The sequence below is a fragment of the Drosophila biarmipes genome, chromosome 2R (assembly GCF_025231255.1).
Source record: "Drosophila biarmipes strain raj3 chromosome 2R, RU_DBia_V1.1, whole genome shotgun sequence".
Classification (NCBI taxonomy): domain Eukaryota; kingdom Metazoa; phylum Arthropoda; class Insecta; order Diptera; family Drosophilidae; genus Drosophila; species Drosophila biarmipes.
Genome location: NC_066615.1, coordinates 13,306,006 through 13,320,778, shown reverse-complemented (window position 1 = coordinate 13,320,778; position 14,773 = coordinate 13,306,006). Strand labels below are relative to the sequence as shown.

The 14,773-nt window shown below is 45.4% G+C and overlaps 3 protein-coding genes across 5 annotated transcripts; 1 reads left to right on the top strand and 2 right to left on the bottom strand.

The window, feature by feature from the left end:
* Positions 1–2,976: 2,976 nt before the first annotated feature.
* On the bottom strand, positions 2,977–5,387 carry LOC108029911 (tyrosine-protein kinase-like otk). The gene is made up of 3 exons (XM_017102404.3): positions 4,974–5,387; positions 4,409–4,902; positions 2,977–3,968 (listed from the first exon to the last, which is right to left on the bottom strand). The coding sequence occupies exons 1-3, from the start codon at positions 5,041–5,043 to the stop codon at positions 3,234–3,236; spliced, it is 1,299 nt and encodes a 432-aa protein (XP_016957893.1). The 5' UTR covers positions 5,044–5,387; the 3' UTR covers positions 2,977–3,233.
* Positions 5,388–5,802: 415 nt separating this feature from the next.
* On the bottom strand, positions 5,803–7,923 carry LOC108030435 (metallophosphoesterase 1). Of its 3 annotated transcripts, none has more exons than XM_050887831.1 (6): positions 7,767–7,923; positions 7,467–7,705; positions 7,289–7,400; positions 6,962–7,228; positions 6,329–6,809; positions 5,803–6,268 (listed from the first exon to the last, which is right to left on the bottom strand). In XM_050887831.1, exons 2-6 carry the CDS (start codon positions 7,490–7,492, stop codon positions 6,081–6,083), a joined length of 1,074 nt encoding a protein of 357 aa, XP_050743788.1. In that variant the 5' UTR covers positions 7,493–7,705; positions 7,767–7,923; the 3' UTR covers positions 5,803–6,080. The 3 variants fall into 3 exon arrangements, with proteins under 3 accessions (XP_050743788.1, XP_050743790.1, XP_050743789.1); XM_050887833.1 differs by having other exon boundaries at positions 7,289–7,394; XM_050887832.1 differs by having other exon boundaries at positions 7,467–7,701.
* Positions 7,924–8,683: 760 nt separating this feature from the next.
* On the top strand, positions 8,684–14,400 carry LOC108030264 (sister chromatid cohesion protein PDS5 homolog A). The gene is made up of 14 exons (XM_017103087.3): positions 8,684–8,940; positions 9,243–9,353; positions 9,415–9,800; positions 9,865–10,072; positions 10,134–10,302; positions 10,369–11,110; positions 11,179–11,442; positions 11,502–11,595; positions 11,658–12,503; positions 12,563–12,699; positions 12,762–12,841; positions 12,901–13,166; positions 13,245–13,535; positions 13,596–14,400. Exons 2-14 carry the CDS (start codon positions 9,273–9,275, stop codon positions 13,686–13,688), a joined length of 3,657 nt encoding a protein of 1,218 aa, XP_016958576.1. The 5' UTR covers positions 8,684–8,940; positions 9,243–9,272; the 3' UTR covers positions 13,689–14,400.
* Positions 14,401–14,773: the final 373 nt, after the last annotated feature.

Below are 14,773 nucleotides of genomic sequence, written 5' to 3'. Positions count from 1 at the left end.
CTATCTTTAAAATGTTTTTGATCTAGTCAGTAGATACAATAAAAAAAACCTTTAAACCTTAGTCCCTAAAGAAAATGTATTTTCATAGACGATTAAAAAAAAATTATACAGATTAAAGGCTTATAAAGCTTTAATTATTTTTACAGACTTCACTTCAATAGATCCTTAATTCTAATTAATTAAATCCCCCTTAAACTGAAATTCGACAATGCGAAATAAAGCTATCAGTGGTCGGCAATCAGCCCAGAGTCACTATGCAAACCGCCTGCTGTCTCATCAGCCGCCGGTTCCCCCGATTTTAAATCCAAACAATAATGCGTCTTAATGACCAAACCAAGAATCGGCTAAAATGGGGTGGTCGACGGGCAGGGAGGGGGAATCCATTGGTGGCTTGCTGCTTTTACGAGCAGATATGTATATGTATGCGCGTGGCTTGGGGAAACTGCAAGAGACTTCCACTACCAATTTTCCACACTGCAAAAAATATTAATTTAAACTGGAAAATATTATCTTCGTTGATATTTAAAGAAAGGGTATCTTAACATGTTTAACTAATAATGCAATAACTAATTCCAAGGAAAGATCGATTAGCTTTTATATCTTCTCTTCAATATTGTTTTAAAATTTAAGATGTTCTTTATCATTTTAGATTTTTAAGTAGCCTAGAATAGATCGTTCTTGTTTCCGTGCATCTAAGACAGTCCACGGCTACTGTGCGATTATGAGCGAGTGCCTGTGTGTGTGTTTCCATTTTATAGTTTTCCGCTTGTTTTTTTACGAGGCCTTTCAACCCCGCACAATGGAAAACCAACCCAAGAGCCACAAAAACAATTGCAGCAGATCCTTTAGCCGGCGTTGACTGACACCCAACAGTCGTAAACTGCCGTTGCCATTTGTATAAACTATATATCCGAGAGGGGTGGTGCCCACCCCCTTTTCCCCCGTCTCCCCGCCTCCCCGCCCCTGATTAACAGCCACGGCCCTTTGTGATTCTATCTGCGGGGAAATGCGTGTGTGCGGTTATCAAATGTTGGCCATGCCCAGAAGGAAAAGGGACCGAGACCGGGACCGGGACCGGGACCGAGAGCGACCATCCAAAGTTGGGCCTCCAGTGCGCTTTTCCATTTCCCACTTCCCAATGCTCGCTGACTTTGGCCGAACGACAGTTATTGATGTCATAAAGTTGGAGATTTATGCCATGGCCTGCCTGAATGTAGGGCTTATGTTTTATTATATCTGTTGTTTCATATTTGGTTCCTTTTCGCCCTCCACGGTTTTGGGGTGCAAACGATCGGCCGAGCCGAAGCTGCAAATGGTGTGTTAATAATATTGTATAAAGGTGCTTTTTAAAAGGGTTGTGGAGGGGTGGTATGTTAATTGGATAAGTCTCCGATATCTTTGCAGCCCGGCTAGAAGTCCATGGCTTAATTAACTCTCTGACAGAGAAGTCCTCTTATCTTTACATTTGCATAAGTTAAGTAATACAATTTTCAAAAATCCCACAGATATTCAGAAAGAGCGTTTCGTAATATAATGGTTGGACAACCTCCTCTCAGAACCATTGCATACATTTTAAAACGATGCCAAACTGTTTATTAGTTCCCTTCATAAACTACTGCCAAAGTGCTTGCCAAATCAGGAACCCTTTCATCTTTAAGGGACTTCCAGCTATCCGTTTGGTACCATTCCATACATGTTTTAGTTATTATTTTGAACTGCTTACCGTAACTCAACGCCTCACAATCGTATAATTTTATGGAGCATCCCAAAGTTGCAACGGATTCCGGCTAGAAGCTAGCAAACATCAAACATTTGAGGGCATTAAAATAAATTTTAGTAACGCGGCCTTTGCGTAGACTAAACAAAATAAACATAATACAGCGTTTGAAGGTGTTTTTGGGCAGAGGCCCCGTGCGCACTTACTGTAAACAAATAAGGCGAAAAAGTGCCCAAAAAAAGTCGGGGGAAAATCGAAGAAGCGGGAAAACATCAGCGGAAGGGCAACAACAAGTTTTTAATGCATGTCGATGTCGTCGTCGCCGCCGCAGATCAAAGGCAAATCGTATGTGCACATATAGAGGTTGGGGTGCTGCATAGGATACCATGCCATGCCATGCCATACCATTCCGTTTGATGGGCTGGTGGAAGTGAAAACGCAGGCAGGGGCGGTCGCAGTAGTTTAATTGCACTTGCCGCTTACTTTTTATCTGGTGCCTGGCATGGAGTAACCTGCGCATGTGTGGTTGCCTTTGGATATCGCCTTTGATGTGCGCTGTTTACTCGAGCGCTATAAAAAACCATAAAATATGCATAAAACGCATAGGCAATTGCGATTGAAGCCCAAGCCCTGAGCTGAACGGGCTTGAGTATTCCAGTGGAAATGGAAATGAAGCGATTAAGTGCAGACGCTGGCAATTGGAAAGAAATTGTCGTCGGCAATTGCGGGGAAGTCACTTGATGGTGACCAGGGAGATGACTTATGATGCCACAGGAGGGTGGCTCTAATAAAGTGGTCTGACATGGCAGAACGATTAAATAGTCAGAACAAGAAGTGAGGTAAGCTTTGACATGCCAGTGACTACTATCTTATGACACTGTGATTATATTTATTGATTATTTAAATAATATTTAATATTTTAATAAATAGAATCCTTTCTAGGATCTCTAAAACCTAGATATTTTCATAGCACTCGTCTATCGAAAAACATCCCTTCCCACCGCAGAGACGCCAGAATGTCGAGCTATTTTACGACTTTTATCAGGGGGTTGCCTTGCCTTGCAGCCGGCTCCCTCGTCATCCGATGCGTGCTGCTTTCGTCATAAAAAGCGCATAAAAAGCTGTTGAACACTCATCCGGATTCCATGGGCTTTACGGCCGTGCCAAGTGGGCTACGAATTTACGATGGTGGAGCGGAGGAATTTCACGAGCCCGCCGCAAAAAAGGAGATTGAAACGATTGCGCTATAAAATGGGGCTCTATGAGAGCCATAAAATATTTATTCTACTAAAAAATAACTGTACATGGGATATATACACACAGACACACATGCATAAATACATATATATATATATATAAACTAGATAAATATAAATACAAATAGATTTCTGGGGATTTCACAAGTTCCTTTTTGATTCTCAACAACAAAACGGAGTAACACTCGAGGGGCATGTGACCGAGATCATGGAAAGTGGCTGGAGAGCTGCCGCCTCAGGGGGAGTACGACTACGACTCCTCACACAATGTCGTCGGCCACCTGCGACTCCTGCTCCAGGATTGTGCTCTCCCTCAGCTTGCTCTTCAGATTCTTGCTGGAGTTGGCCTCCGTCAGGCAGGGCTCGTTCTCCTGGTGCTCGTGCTCCTGCCCATCGGTGGGCCCATTGGCCAGGCCATCCTCCAACTGCACCTTGCCCAGGTGGCGACGGTAGCGGTACCACACCTTCAGACCCAGCACCAGGACAAAGTACAAGAAGGCCAGGCAGATGATCACGATGATGATGCGGGTGACTATTGAATTGGAGGCGGATTTGCTGGACTTCACCACCAGCAGGACATCTTCCCTCTTCAGTCCCGCACTACTGCCAATGGTACAGCCGTAACGTCCCTCATCCTCCGGTCGTACATTCCGAATCTCCAGCGTTCCGTTCTCCAGCAGCGAAAAGCGTTCCCCATCCGTGTTGTTCTCGTTCAAGTAGGTGAGATCCTTGTCCCATCGAATGGTGGGCTTTGGTTCTCCGATCGCCTGGCAGTGGATCACGGCTGTCCCGGCTTCCGCCACCTCAATGGGTCCCTCGGGCGGGACACTGAACTTGGGAGCCACCACCACATTGATGGACACGGTGGCACTGATCTGACCCTGGCTGTTGGAGGCGACGCAGGTGTACTGACCCCGCTGCTCGTTGCTCACTTGGTTGAAGATCAGAGTGCCATTCTGGTCGGTCACATTTGCGGGCAGGGGCAGCTGGGTTTCCTAAGCGAAACAGATTGGATGTTTGTGTTGGTCAGGACAAGTTTATAAAAGTATTGTTATAGCATTTGAAAGATTTTAGAAAAAGTAACAAATGCTGGATTTAATGAGCCCATAATATGCCTCCCTACATATAAATGATGTTTAGGTTTAGGAACCGAACTATATTGCATGTTCTAAAAAAGAATTTGACGCTCTTAATATAAAAAAAAGGTTTTAAAAAATAAATAGATCAAACAAAAGCCCTACTTATACCTTATCAAAAAAATTAACTGACATATCAAAAGGAATTACCAAATGTATTTTATAAAACATAATTTCTTTTCCTAAATGTAGGAAATAAGAAGTTTTCAACCAAATTAATTTTAATCTACCTAATGTTACATTCACCAACAAAGATATATATTTCGAATATGAAATCTTGTGAATTAACGACTACTTACCCTCATCCATTTAACTTGTGGAGGAGGCGTTCCCTGCGCCTTGCAGTGGACTTTGCTGAGAGAGCCCAGCTCCAGGTTCTTAGAAGTGGGCTGTGGCACGAACTTAAGTTGCTCTATAACCAGGAGAACTCCGCTACTGGAACTGGCTGCCACGGAACCCTCGATGACCAACTGGCACTGGTACTGACCGGCATCGCTGGCCAGAACACTGTTGAATTGCAGGGAACCAGTGTCCTTGTTCAGAGACACTCGCGAGTCCTCGCGCAACATGGTCTCCAGCTGCGGCTCGCTGGTGGTGCTGCCCATCCTGCCCAGCTCGACTTGACGGAGGGTTTTGCTATCCTTCCGCCAGCGCAGGATGACGCTGTTTGATTGAAGGTACCCATCCGGCAGTTGGTACTCGCAGGGCAATTGCAGAGGACTCTGTTCCTTGATGGTTATCGAGGGTTGCAGGCCCTTTGCGATGCTCACATCCTCGAAAGATAAAGGTGCGGCTGAGGGGCAGATAATAATGGAGGAGTTATGAAAATGAGAAAAGATGAGTCAGTCAGCCGACCCAACTCACCGTAAGAGCACAAGATCAGGCAGAAGAATCCCAGGCCACAGCCAAACAATCGTCTTCCGTTCAGCCCCATTTCGAGCCGAAGAATTCTTCTGATTTCACTTCGTACTTCCTTCGCTTCTTTCGCACAAAACCGGTGTGTGCTCTTCTTTTCTTCTTGTTTATTTGCCGATTTTTGAAGGAATTCCGTTTGGCCCTGGTCGGTTTTTTTTGTTTTCCCCGCTTCACTTCACCTCACTTCATTTACTCCGCCCGGAGTGGAGAGCATTTGCTTTATGGTTATTTTTATGTTACGCACACGCGTCACGCTTTATTATCCTGCCGCAGACGCAGAGCCCGGGGATCTTGCGAGTGGTTCGGTTTCGGGGCACCCGGAGATGGTATCGCTATCTCGGGGCAGGGCACAACCTTCCGCGTTCGGTCTCGGAACTCTACTGACGCCGCGTCGGGCTAATTTACCGCTGGCAGCCGGCGCACGGTTCGCACATGCGCCCTGGGTTGTACCCAGTATTTCCCGGTATTTCGAGGCGGATGAGAGCAGCGCTGCGAGACCCACTATGTTTAGTCTGCTACTTTTTGAAAAAGTATGAAATGAAGAAAAGTAGCTTTTCTAAACGGAAACGTTTATATTTCCAGACTGTAATTTTATTTAATTAATTTGTTTAATTTCTTAAAAATAAGAACCCAAAGAAAATTGAAATAATAATATTTGCTAAACCCCCCGGTTTGCACTATCATATGCTTCCTTAATGCAGCTCAACCATAACGCCTTTTTAAAGACATCTCCACCTTAAGCGAAATATCCATTTAGCAGGATCAAAACGAATTAATATAAATTGTATTCGACACTTTAAATAATTTATTTAAGCAAAAGTTAAACCAGTTAAATATGGAGGACATGGGTTACAGTGTTTTTCCTAATTCAAAACTAAAACTAGCCTTTTTGGTCTAGGTAATTTTATAATAAATTTGTATAGCTACTATATAGTAGGTACTTTTTGAATATAAGCTACATGTCTATAAATACAATTTCACTCTTATCTTTAATGGGTATTCGAGCAATTCTTGAGAATCTTGGGCTTATTGTCCGTGAGGAGAGGGAAATGCAGTCTAAAATTGAGGTATGGTCGAGACGCGATTGTAGAGCGTCTGCCGTTTGGCCACGCGGAAGGGGCAGCGGGTCATCATCTTGAAGACGACGGCTCCGCAGATTACGAACAGGCCCCAGAAGACGTAAGTAAAGAGAAGAATGAACCGATTTGGCTGCCACAGAACGGTGTAGCTCAGGTTGTGGTTTTCTAAAAACAGGATTAAAGTTCAGAGAATCATTGAATGGAAAGACATCATTTAAAACGCACCTAGCACCGCATAGCCCATGCCGATTTTGGACTTTCCCATGCGATACGAGCAGGTCGGCACCATGATCTCCAGATAGCTATGCTCCTGCTCCTTGAGGGCCTTCAAATCGAAGTGCCTCACGGCGTTCTCGTAGAAATTGATCACCTTGGTGGAGGGGTAGATAAATATTCTCGACTCGTGCCAGTGGCCCGAGAAAATGATATGTGGATCCAAGTCACTGATGATGGCTCTCAGCAAGGGTCCGCCGCCGATGAGCAGCGGGGCATGCGACACGCCAATCCTCAGACGATCGGCATTGTTATCCCTATCCGGATTGGTAAAGTCCAGCAGCATGCGGTTTATCTTGAAGAAGCGCAGGCGATTGTCATAGTCAAAGAGGTCCTCACTCATGAATTCGTTCTCGAAGCGTCGTTGGTTCGAGTTGGATATGTAGTCGCCGTTCTCGCCGCCAATATCGTTGTCACCCGGCACATGGACGCGCTGGAAAAAGGCAGATATCATGCGAAACTGTTAGGACTTAGCTTGGTTTTAAGATGGTACATCAAGGTAAGAGTAACAATGAATTAAAAAATAGCTTTTAAGGAATTAAAATAAAACATAATGGTTGATTCCTCGGGAACATGGTTTCTTACCTTTTTAAAGTTCTTGTTCTGGTAGATGCGCCTGAACCGCTGAACGTACTGCTTGTATTCCTGGGCCGTGGCTATATTTCCCTCGTCTAGCAGATCGCCCAGGAAAACAATGATATGGGGCTGCGTGAAGGCAAGAGCTCGCTCGAAGGTCTTGGCCAGATATCTGTCCGAATCGAACCTGGCCAAGGGACTGTGCGAGGAGCGATCATATGAGTTTCCCAGGATCTGTGGATCGGCGATGAGCAGCAGGCGCGTGCAATTATCTAGGTGGAAAAAATACACATTAGCGGGTGTTCCGATTTAGAAACCGGCTTACTGCTTACCTAGTTTGCAATCGATTGGCTGCCAACTGGTCTGGGCCATGTAGTACACTATGAACTCGTTGAAGAAGACCAGCAGCAACGTAAGGGCCACAAAGCCGCGACACACTAATCTATTTCTTTCGGGGATTACGAAATGGATTAAACGGTTGCGGTGACGGTAAAGAAACCTTTTTCGAACCCACCTATTGACCACGCGCAAGGAAGCCATAATCCCGGCTGCTCCTCATCGGTTTGGATTGCTTGAATAATACTTTCGGTTGTCCTCTGGCAAATGCAACTGTCTCACATAGCGTCTATATTTAATATCTATATTTAAATATGCACAGCCCATGCAATATTTACGTAAGTCGGTTCATATTTTCGGGAATGTGGAGCTGCTGCAGCGGACGACGGTGGGCGACTGGCCATTTCAGGCACCTAGCTAAATTGGATTAGAAAAGAACGTATGCGTAAAAGCCGGACCATCGTGTTGCTCCTCTCACCTTTCTCCGCCGACTTTCTGGCCATGCGCGCCATCGGCTTTTGAATGCGGGTAATTCCGTTACGGCGTTCGCCGGCTGCAGGTGCCAGTAATATTGCAATTATCTTTATCTTATGTTTGCACTTCTCTCCTTCGGTGTGACCATATGGCAACGCCACAGCTGTTTGCCAAACACAACAAACAAATCTGGAGATGGACGCGTGATCAACAACACGAAAGACGTACAAGAACAGTAAAAGGGCATAGATACCAAGAAAAATGACAGACAATTTTGACAATTATGCTATCAACTAAGAGGTCAAACTAGAAAACTGTTATATAAAAGTTTTTCAAAAAACCATTGTCCATTTATTTTGTGTTTGGCACTACTTAAGTAAAATTAAACCCTTCGTATCCCAGAGCCAAAACAATAACCGGATTTTGTGAGACCTCTGCTCCTCTAATTACAATGCATCTTAACAGAGTCAGCTCTGACGGAAGATTAAGAATAATAATGAATAATAAAGCTGAAAGGGCACAGATTTATCACTCTCTTGTTGGAGCTAATGCAGATAACAATTTTGTTAATTTTGAGGCAATATATTCTTACGTGTCCAGACTGTAAAATTACTATCATTTGCAAAGCAATCTAGAAATTAACCTAAGCTATGCAGACCTACGCCGAGAACGAACGTTTCTTAATGAAACATTCGTACTTAAATTTAAGTAGCAATCTGTAACAGCGAACCATCATGATCAAGGCGTTGGTGCAATACAATGTTTTAATCAAGAACAAAGTAAGAGCATCGATTCCAGTTTGGTTAAATTCTTTCATCGACAGTTTCAGTGTCGTGACACCCACCTCTAGTCCCAACAACACGTCACGTGCAATCAGCTGAAATGCAATCGGGAAATCATCCTCACGGAGTCTGGCCACTCTCCGCGCAACATCTGGCAACGCTACGTGCGTGGATTAATGGCGTGCCCACTCCGCATAAATGCTCCATAGTTTTTCTTATTTTTAACAACATACGCGCCGCAAAACAACGCCAGCGGCGGAGCATGTGTAAATAGCTGGACACTTGTAATCCCTTCCAGAGTGCAGTGATTTCCAGGTGGTGTACGTGTAGCGGTCTTGGAAAGCAGGGGTTCGCAAAATTGCCAAAAATTGTGCCGCCGCCTGCCCGTTGTGAAAAGTAAGATTGCAAATGCCAAGAACTGCGCCGCCGATTATTGGCGTTAATCATTATTGGGTAACTGCAGCAGAGCGGAGGGCACTGAGATTTGGGAGCTCTCCGATTTTTTGTTTGCGAAAAACAATCTTGGCCAGAGTGTGTGTGTGGCTGCAAGTGAGAGTGCGTATGTGCGTGTGTGTGAGTGGGGCCATGTACGTGCTTGTGTGTGCGTGATGCCACCCTCCTCCGATTTTTCAATGTTATTTTGAGGGTCGCATTATTGGTTGCACCTGCCACTGAATCCTTGGAATCCTGGCTTGCAGGTAACAACTACAACAACTTTGGTGGTGAGGATGGCGGACATTGTGTACCCCACTGGCTGCCGGCCGCTAGTCGAGGATTTGGGAACGGACGAGCTGATAAGGCGCCTCAAGGTAAGTGCCGCTTAATCCCGCCTAAAGGTACTGAAACTAAGCGAACTTCTCTCCCCAACAGACCCTTGCCAATGTACTGCAGACCATGGACCAGGACGACAATCTCTACCAGCAGTACATACCCCTGGCCCTCCATCTGCTCGATGACTTCTTCATGCAACATCCTTCCCGCGATGTCCAGCTCCTAATCGCCTGCTGCGTGGCGGATGTCCTGCGCGTTTATGCGCCCGAGGCGCCCTACAAGGAGCAAGATCAAATCAAAACTATATTTAAGTTTTTTATCAAGCAACTACATGGTCTGAAGGATCCCCGCGATCCCTCCTTCAAGCGTTACTTCTATCTGCTGGAGAACCTGGCCTTCGTCAAGTCCTTCAACATGTGTTTCGAGCTGGAGGACTGCCAGGAGATCTTCCAGGAGCTGTTCAGTACCATCTTCAAGATTGTCAAGTGAGTCGAGCTTGCCCAGGAAGCCTAGATACTCCTAATAACTAAGTGTTGTATACCATTTCAGTGACCAACACAGCGCCAAGGTTACGAACTTCTTCCTAGATGTGCTGAGTCCCTTAATCACCGAAGCCGATAACCTGTCGGTGGAACTGCTGGATCTCATACTGATTAACATTGTGGAGCCGTACAAATCCAACAACAAGTTTGCCTGCCGACTAACCGAACAACTCCTTACCAAAACGGGCGATGCTCTTGAGTCCACCATCAAAATGGTAATATAAGGTCTGATGCAGAATGTGCCCCAGCTTGCTTAAACCCGTCTCTGATCAATAGTTCTTCAACCGTGCTTTGGTAATGGATAAGCCAAACACAAAACTGTCCATAACAAATAAAATCTATGATATCATCTACGAGCTTAACCGCATCAATCCAGGCCTGCTGTGCTCAGTGCTGCCTCAACTGGAGAACAAACTGCTGTCCACCGACGATGCTGAGAGGCTGAGTACGTTACTTATCGACATATTTCCTTATTTGCTTATTGATAAACTATATTTTTCCCATATCACAGAGGCCACAACTCTCTTGGCCCGCATGTTCTCCGAGAAGGACTCGCAGCTGGCCAAGAAGTACCACAACCTGTTGAAAATCTTCTTCGGGCGGTTCTGCGACATCACCGAGCCAGTTCGCATCAAGTGTGTTCAGTCGTCCATGCACTTCCTGCTCAATCACCCGAATCTTCAACCGGATATCACCGAGAAGTTGCGGCTGAGAAATCACGATCTTGACGAGGTTGTGCGCCACGAAGTTGTAATGGCCATTGTGGAGACTGCCAAGCGGGACTTCACTCTGGTGCTCGAGGCGCCCGAACTCCTAGAGATCGTGCGCGAACGGACGCTGGATAAGAAGTACAAGATTCGCAGGGACGCGATGAACGGGCTGGCCTACATATACAAGCGAGCGATATGCGAGCCCAACGACTTAAGCACGGGGCTCAAGGTTAGGGTCGACTGGATAAAGAACAAGATACTGCATGGTTACTATAAGGTCGGTTTGGAGGATCGCCTGTTGGTAGAACGCCTCCTCATCACCTGTCTGGTTCCCTACAAACTGGCTCCCGAGGAGCGAATGAAGAAGTTGTATCATCTGTTAGGCGATCTTGATGCCAACGCCACCAAGGCCTTCGTGGAGCTGCAGAAAAACCAAATGAAAACCCGGAACACGGTCAGCGATTGGATCAAGCTACACCATTCCAAGGAGTTTACGCCGCGCGTGGTCAGTCAGTTGAGCGCCAAGCAAGCCAACATTGCCAAGTAGGTTACCTAAAGGTTCTTCATTAGAACCTTCATTAGAACCGCTAACAAAATATGTTTGTTTGTAGATTGCTTCCAGATCCTCTAAAAGCGGCCGATTACCTTACCCAGTTCAGCAACAACCTGCGAAAGGATGCCCAGTTGCTGCGCTGCATCAACATAGTCTTAAAGCGCGACGTAAGCTGCCGGGAGTGCGCCGACACGATGGGAGTGCTGCTAAAAAAACTGGGAGCCCACGTCCATTCGAATCTTTATTACAACACCGTCAAGATGCTGATTGAACGAGTGGCATCGGTGATGGTGGACAAAGAATCTATTGGCGTGCTTATTGGGTAAGCCTCCTGCATGTGTCTCCTAATCCCAGGCTAAATCCTCTTATCTTTCGGTTAAGGCTCATTGAGCAGTGCATTGAGGGAGGTCCCATGTGCGAGGAGATTGGCATCTCGCCCCAGGAAGCGGGCGAGCGCGGACTCAAGTTGTTAAGCGTGAGTTTACAGATAAGAAGAGGAGTGATAAGAAAGTCCACATGTTTTCCTTCTTTTTGCAGATGCTTTCCTACGTGTTCTCTGCTCACTTTTTCACCGATACCTCCCTGCGTCATTTGATTTCCCTGCTAAGCTACGAGCAAGATTATGTTGCTCCCCTGGTGCTGAAGACTCTCACGCATCTGGGACGCTATCAGCCACTGATTGAAGAAACAACGCCGGCCATTCTCGACGAGCTGGCGCCGGTGTGCAAAGACTTTGCTCTGATTGGAACTCCCAAGCAGGCGAAACATGCGGTGCGTTGTATTTTTGTGAACAGTCAGTCGTCAGCTGCAACTGATGGGTCAGCAAGTGGAGCCGGTAGCGCGTCTACCACTACTCAAACAGTGCATCCAATTTTTACCGAGATCATCGAGACACTGCGCCTGAAACTGACACCAAACTGCGATCAACAGCGCACTAAGATTGTGACCTTGGGTCATATTGCATTCAACATGCCACAGGCCTTCCTGACGCCCATTAAGAATATGATTGCACGTCGCATTGTTAAGGAGCTCCTCATCCAAGAGGTCCCGGCGCAGCGGGACTACGAACTGCCAGAGGACAGTGACTGGTGTGCGCAGGAGGAACTTCCGCCGGACACGCTGTGCAAGCTGGACGCGCTTAAGGCAATGGCCCGCTGGCTTTTGGGACTGCGCACCGATGAACACGCCGCTCAGAAGACATTCCGAATGCTAGCTGCCTTCGTCAACCAGCGGGGCGATCTCCTCGGCCAGAACCGCCTTTGCGGTGCCGAGAAATCCTGGTTGCGTCTGGGAGCTGCCTGCGCTATGCTCAAGGTGTGCGAGCAGAAGGGCGTAGGCGATCAGTACAGTGCCGAGCAGTATTTGCAGCTTTCTCAGCTGATGGTAAGAAGAGAAACCTCGTCTTTTTCCAAATATTTCTAAATTCTTTGCAATTGTCATAGGTTGATCCTGTTCCCGAGGTAAGGGAAATCTTTGCTCGAAAGTTACACAAGGGTCTGGGCAGAAGTCTGCCCAGGAACTGCCTGCCCCTGGACTTTATGGGCTTGTATGTGCTGGCTGGTCTAGAGACGGACAGGAAGTGAGTTGCCTGACCTGCCATTGTTACGCTTTCGGATAGATACTTATTCATATTTTTAACAGATTACAAGACCTTGTGCGTCACTATGCGGAAACGGATGTAAACAAACGTCGGGAATATCTCAAGACTGTGGCAATGACATGTGAGTGATTTGTTTTATTCTTATTTATCCTATTTATTTAAACCAAATTTATTTTGTAGCTCCCGATAGCTCAACGGAGTCACAATCACTTCACATTCTACCTGACTATATGCTGGCCTTCGCTATCCCAGTGCTGGTCCACGATCCCCGCTTCACGAATCATGAGGACTACGTCCAACTGCGCAAAATGGAGAAGTGCCTGCGTTTCGTTCTGGAGCCCCTGATGGCCAGGCGGGAATCGTTTGTCCATAGCTTCTACAAGCAGCTGCTACAGCTGATAAAGCATCGCGAGTTCAGCCAAGGCTCCGACAAGCGCGACAATTATGTATGCCATCAAATCATTGGCCCTTGTTCCCCTCCCCCTTCTAAAGTTTGTAAATTTTGTATTTTTTCCGGTTATCAGAAAATGTGGGCGCTCTGTGATCTCGCCATGTACATTATCGATTCGAAATTCAGCCCATTTGATGCCAACACGAGCACCTTCTCCATGCCGCTGGCCCTGCCAGAAATGTATTATAAACAGCCCGCCGTTGCGAATTTCCAGAACAACGAGGTCTATATACCGCTGGACGTGTATACGTTGGGAGCCAAATCGACGAGTAAAGCGGCCACGACGGCCATGACGACGTCGCGAGCGGCAGCAGCCTCAAAGAGGCCGGCGGAACCATCGATCCTGGATGATGAGAATCCGCAGGTTAGTCAAAGATTAAAATAATATGAAAAATGCAACTAACAATGATTAAACCATTGTCAGGAGAACAACCTGTTTGACAATATACGAGCGGCCGACACCACAGAGCCCACGGCCAAAAGAACGCGCGCGGGAGGCGCCTCAGCCAAATCATAGGGGCTTGAGGCGCGGAATGAAGGCGGATCGAGCAGATACTTGTTAGTTTAGTTATGTTTAGTCTAAGCGCCTAAGTTAACTAAATATTTAAGACGTAGGCAGAACTACGATAGTTGTTAAACCGACACTACCTAATACCTACATCGTGCAGTTCACACTTAAACACCCAGAATTCGGATTCTTTTAGTTTCGCATGCATTTTGTAACATAAAAACTTTTGAGATAGACCAAAAAACGCCAACATCGGATATCGTGTCGTGTATAATCTGTTAACCGCATCTCCATAAATAATTATTTATCACTCTGAATGTTTTAAACTGTTTTTTATAGTGTCCGACTCTTTGGTTTACCATTAGTAATAGAACGTATTGTATATCGAATAAATGAAGTATGTCGCGCATTGGTTGCATGAACGAAGTAAAGTAATGAACACGTAAACAGAGCCTTATTAAGTAATTAAAATTAACTTTTCTATGAACTTTTAGTTAATATAACACGACACTCATAATACATAACATACCAATCGCGTTAAATTCGACAAGAGTGCATTGAAAATGCATTGAAACTGAGAACTAAAAATGTTGTAAGGATGGAACAATGAACATAACAAAGATACAAATAAAATGAATACACACACATTAAATATACAAAATGTACATTTAACTATTAATACTGTTTTTCAAATACAAATAAACATATGAGTATTATTTAAGCGTTGCAGCGGGAGTCAATAATTGGTTACTGGATTTACAAGAATCTACAAATTAGTCATATCTTACTGCAGGCAAATAATGATATTATCAATAAAATAAAATACTGGGATTGATATATAATTTTTTGTGTATTTTGAACACGTGAATATAATTGAGAAGTTGAGGCGGGAGAGAGAAATGGTTACCAAAAAAAATATTCTAGGTGAAATAAAAAAATACTTTTAAAAATGATTAAATCTAATTAAAAACTAAAATAATGTTTGCCAAATAAGGGTTAAGGAAAATCCGTTGATCTGTAATGAACTATCGATAGGCGACGTTCGATAGTTCTGTGTGCAACGTATGTATGTTTACCCACCACTAGTTCCAATT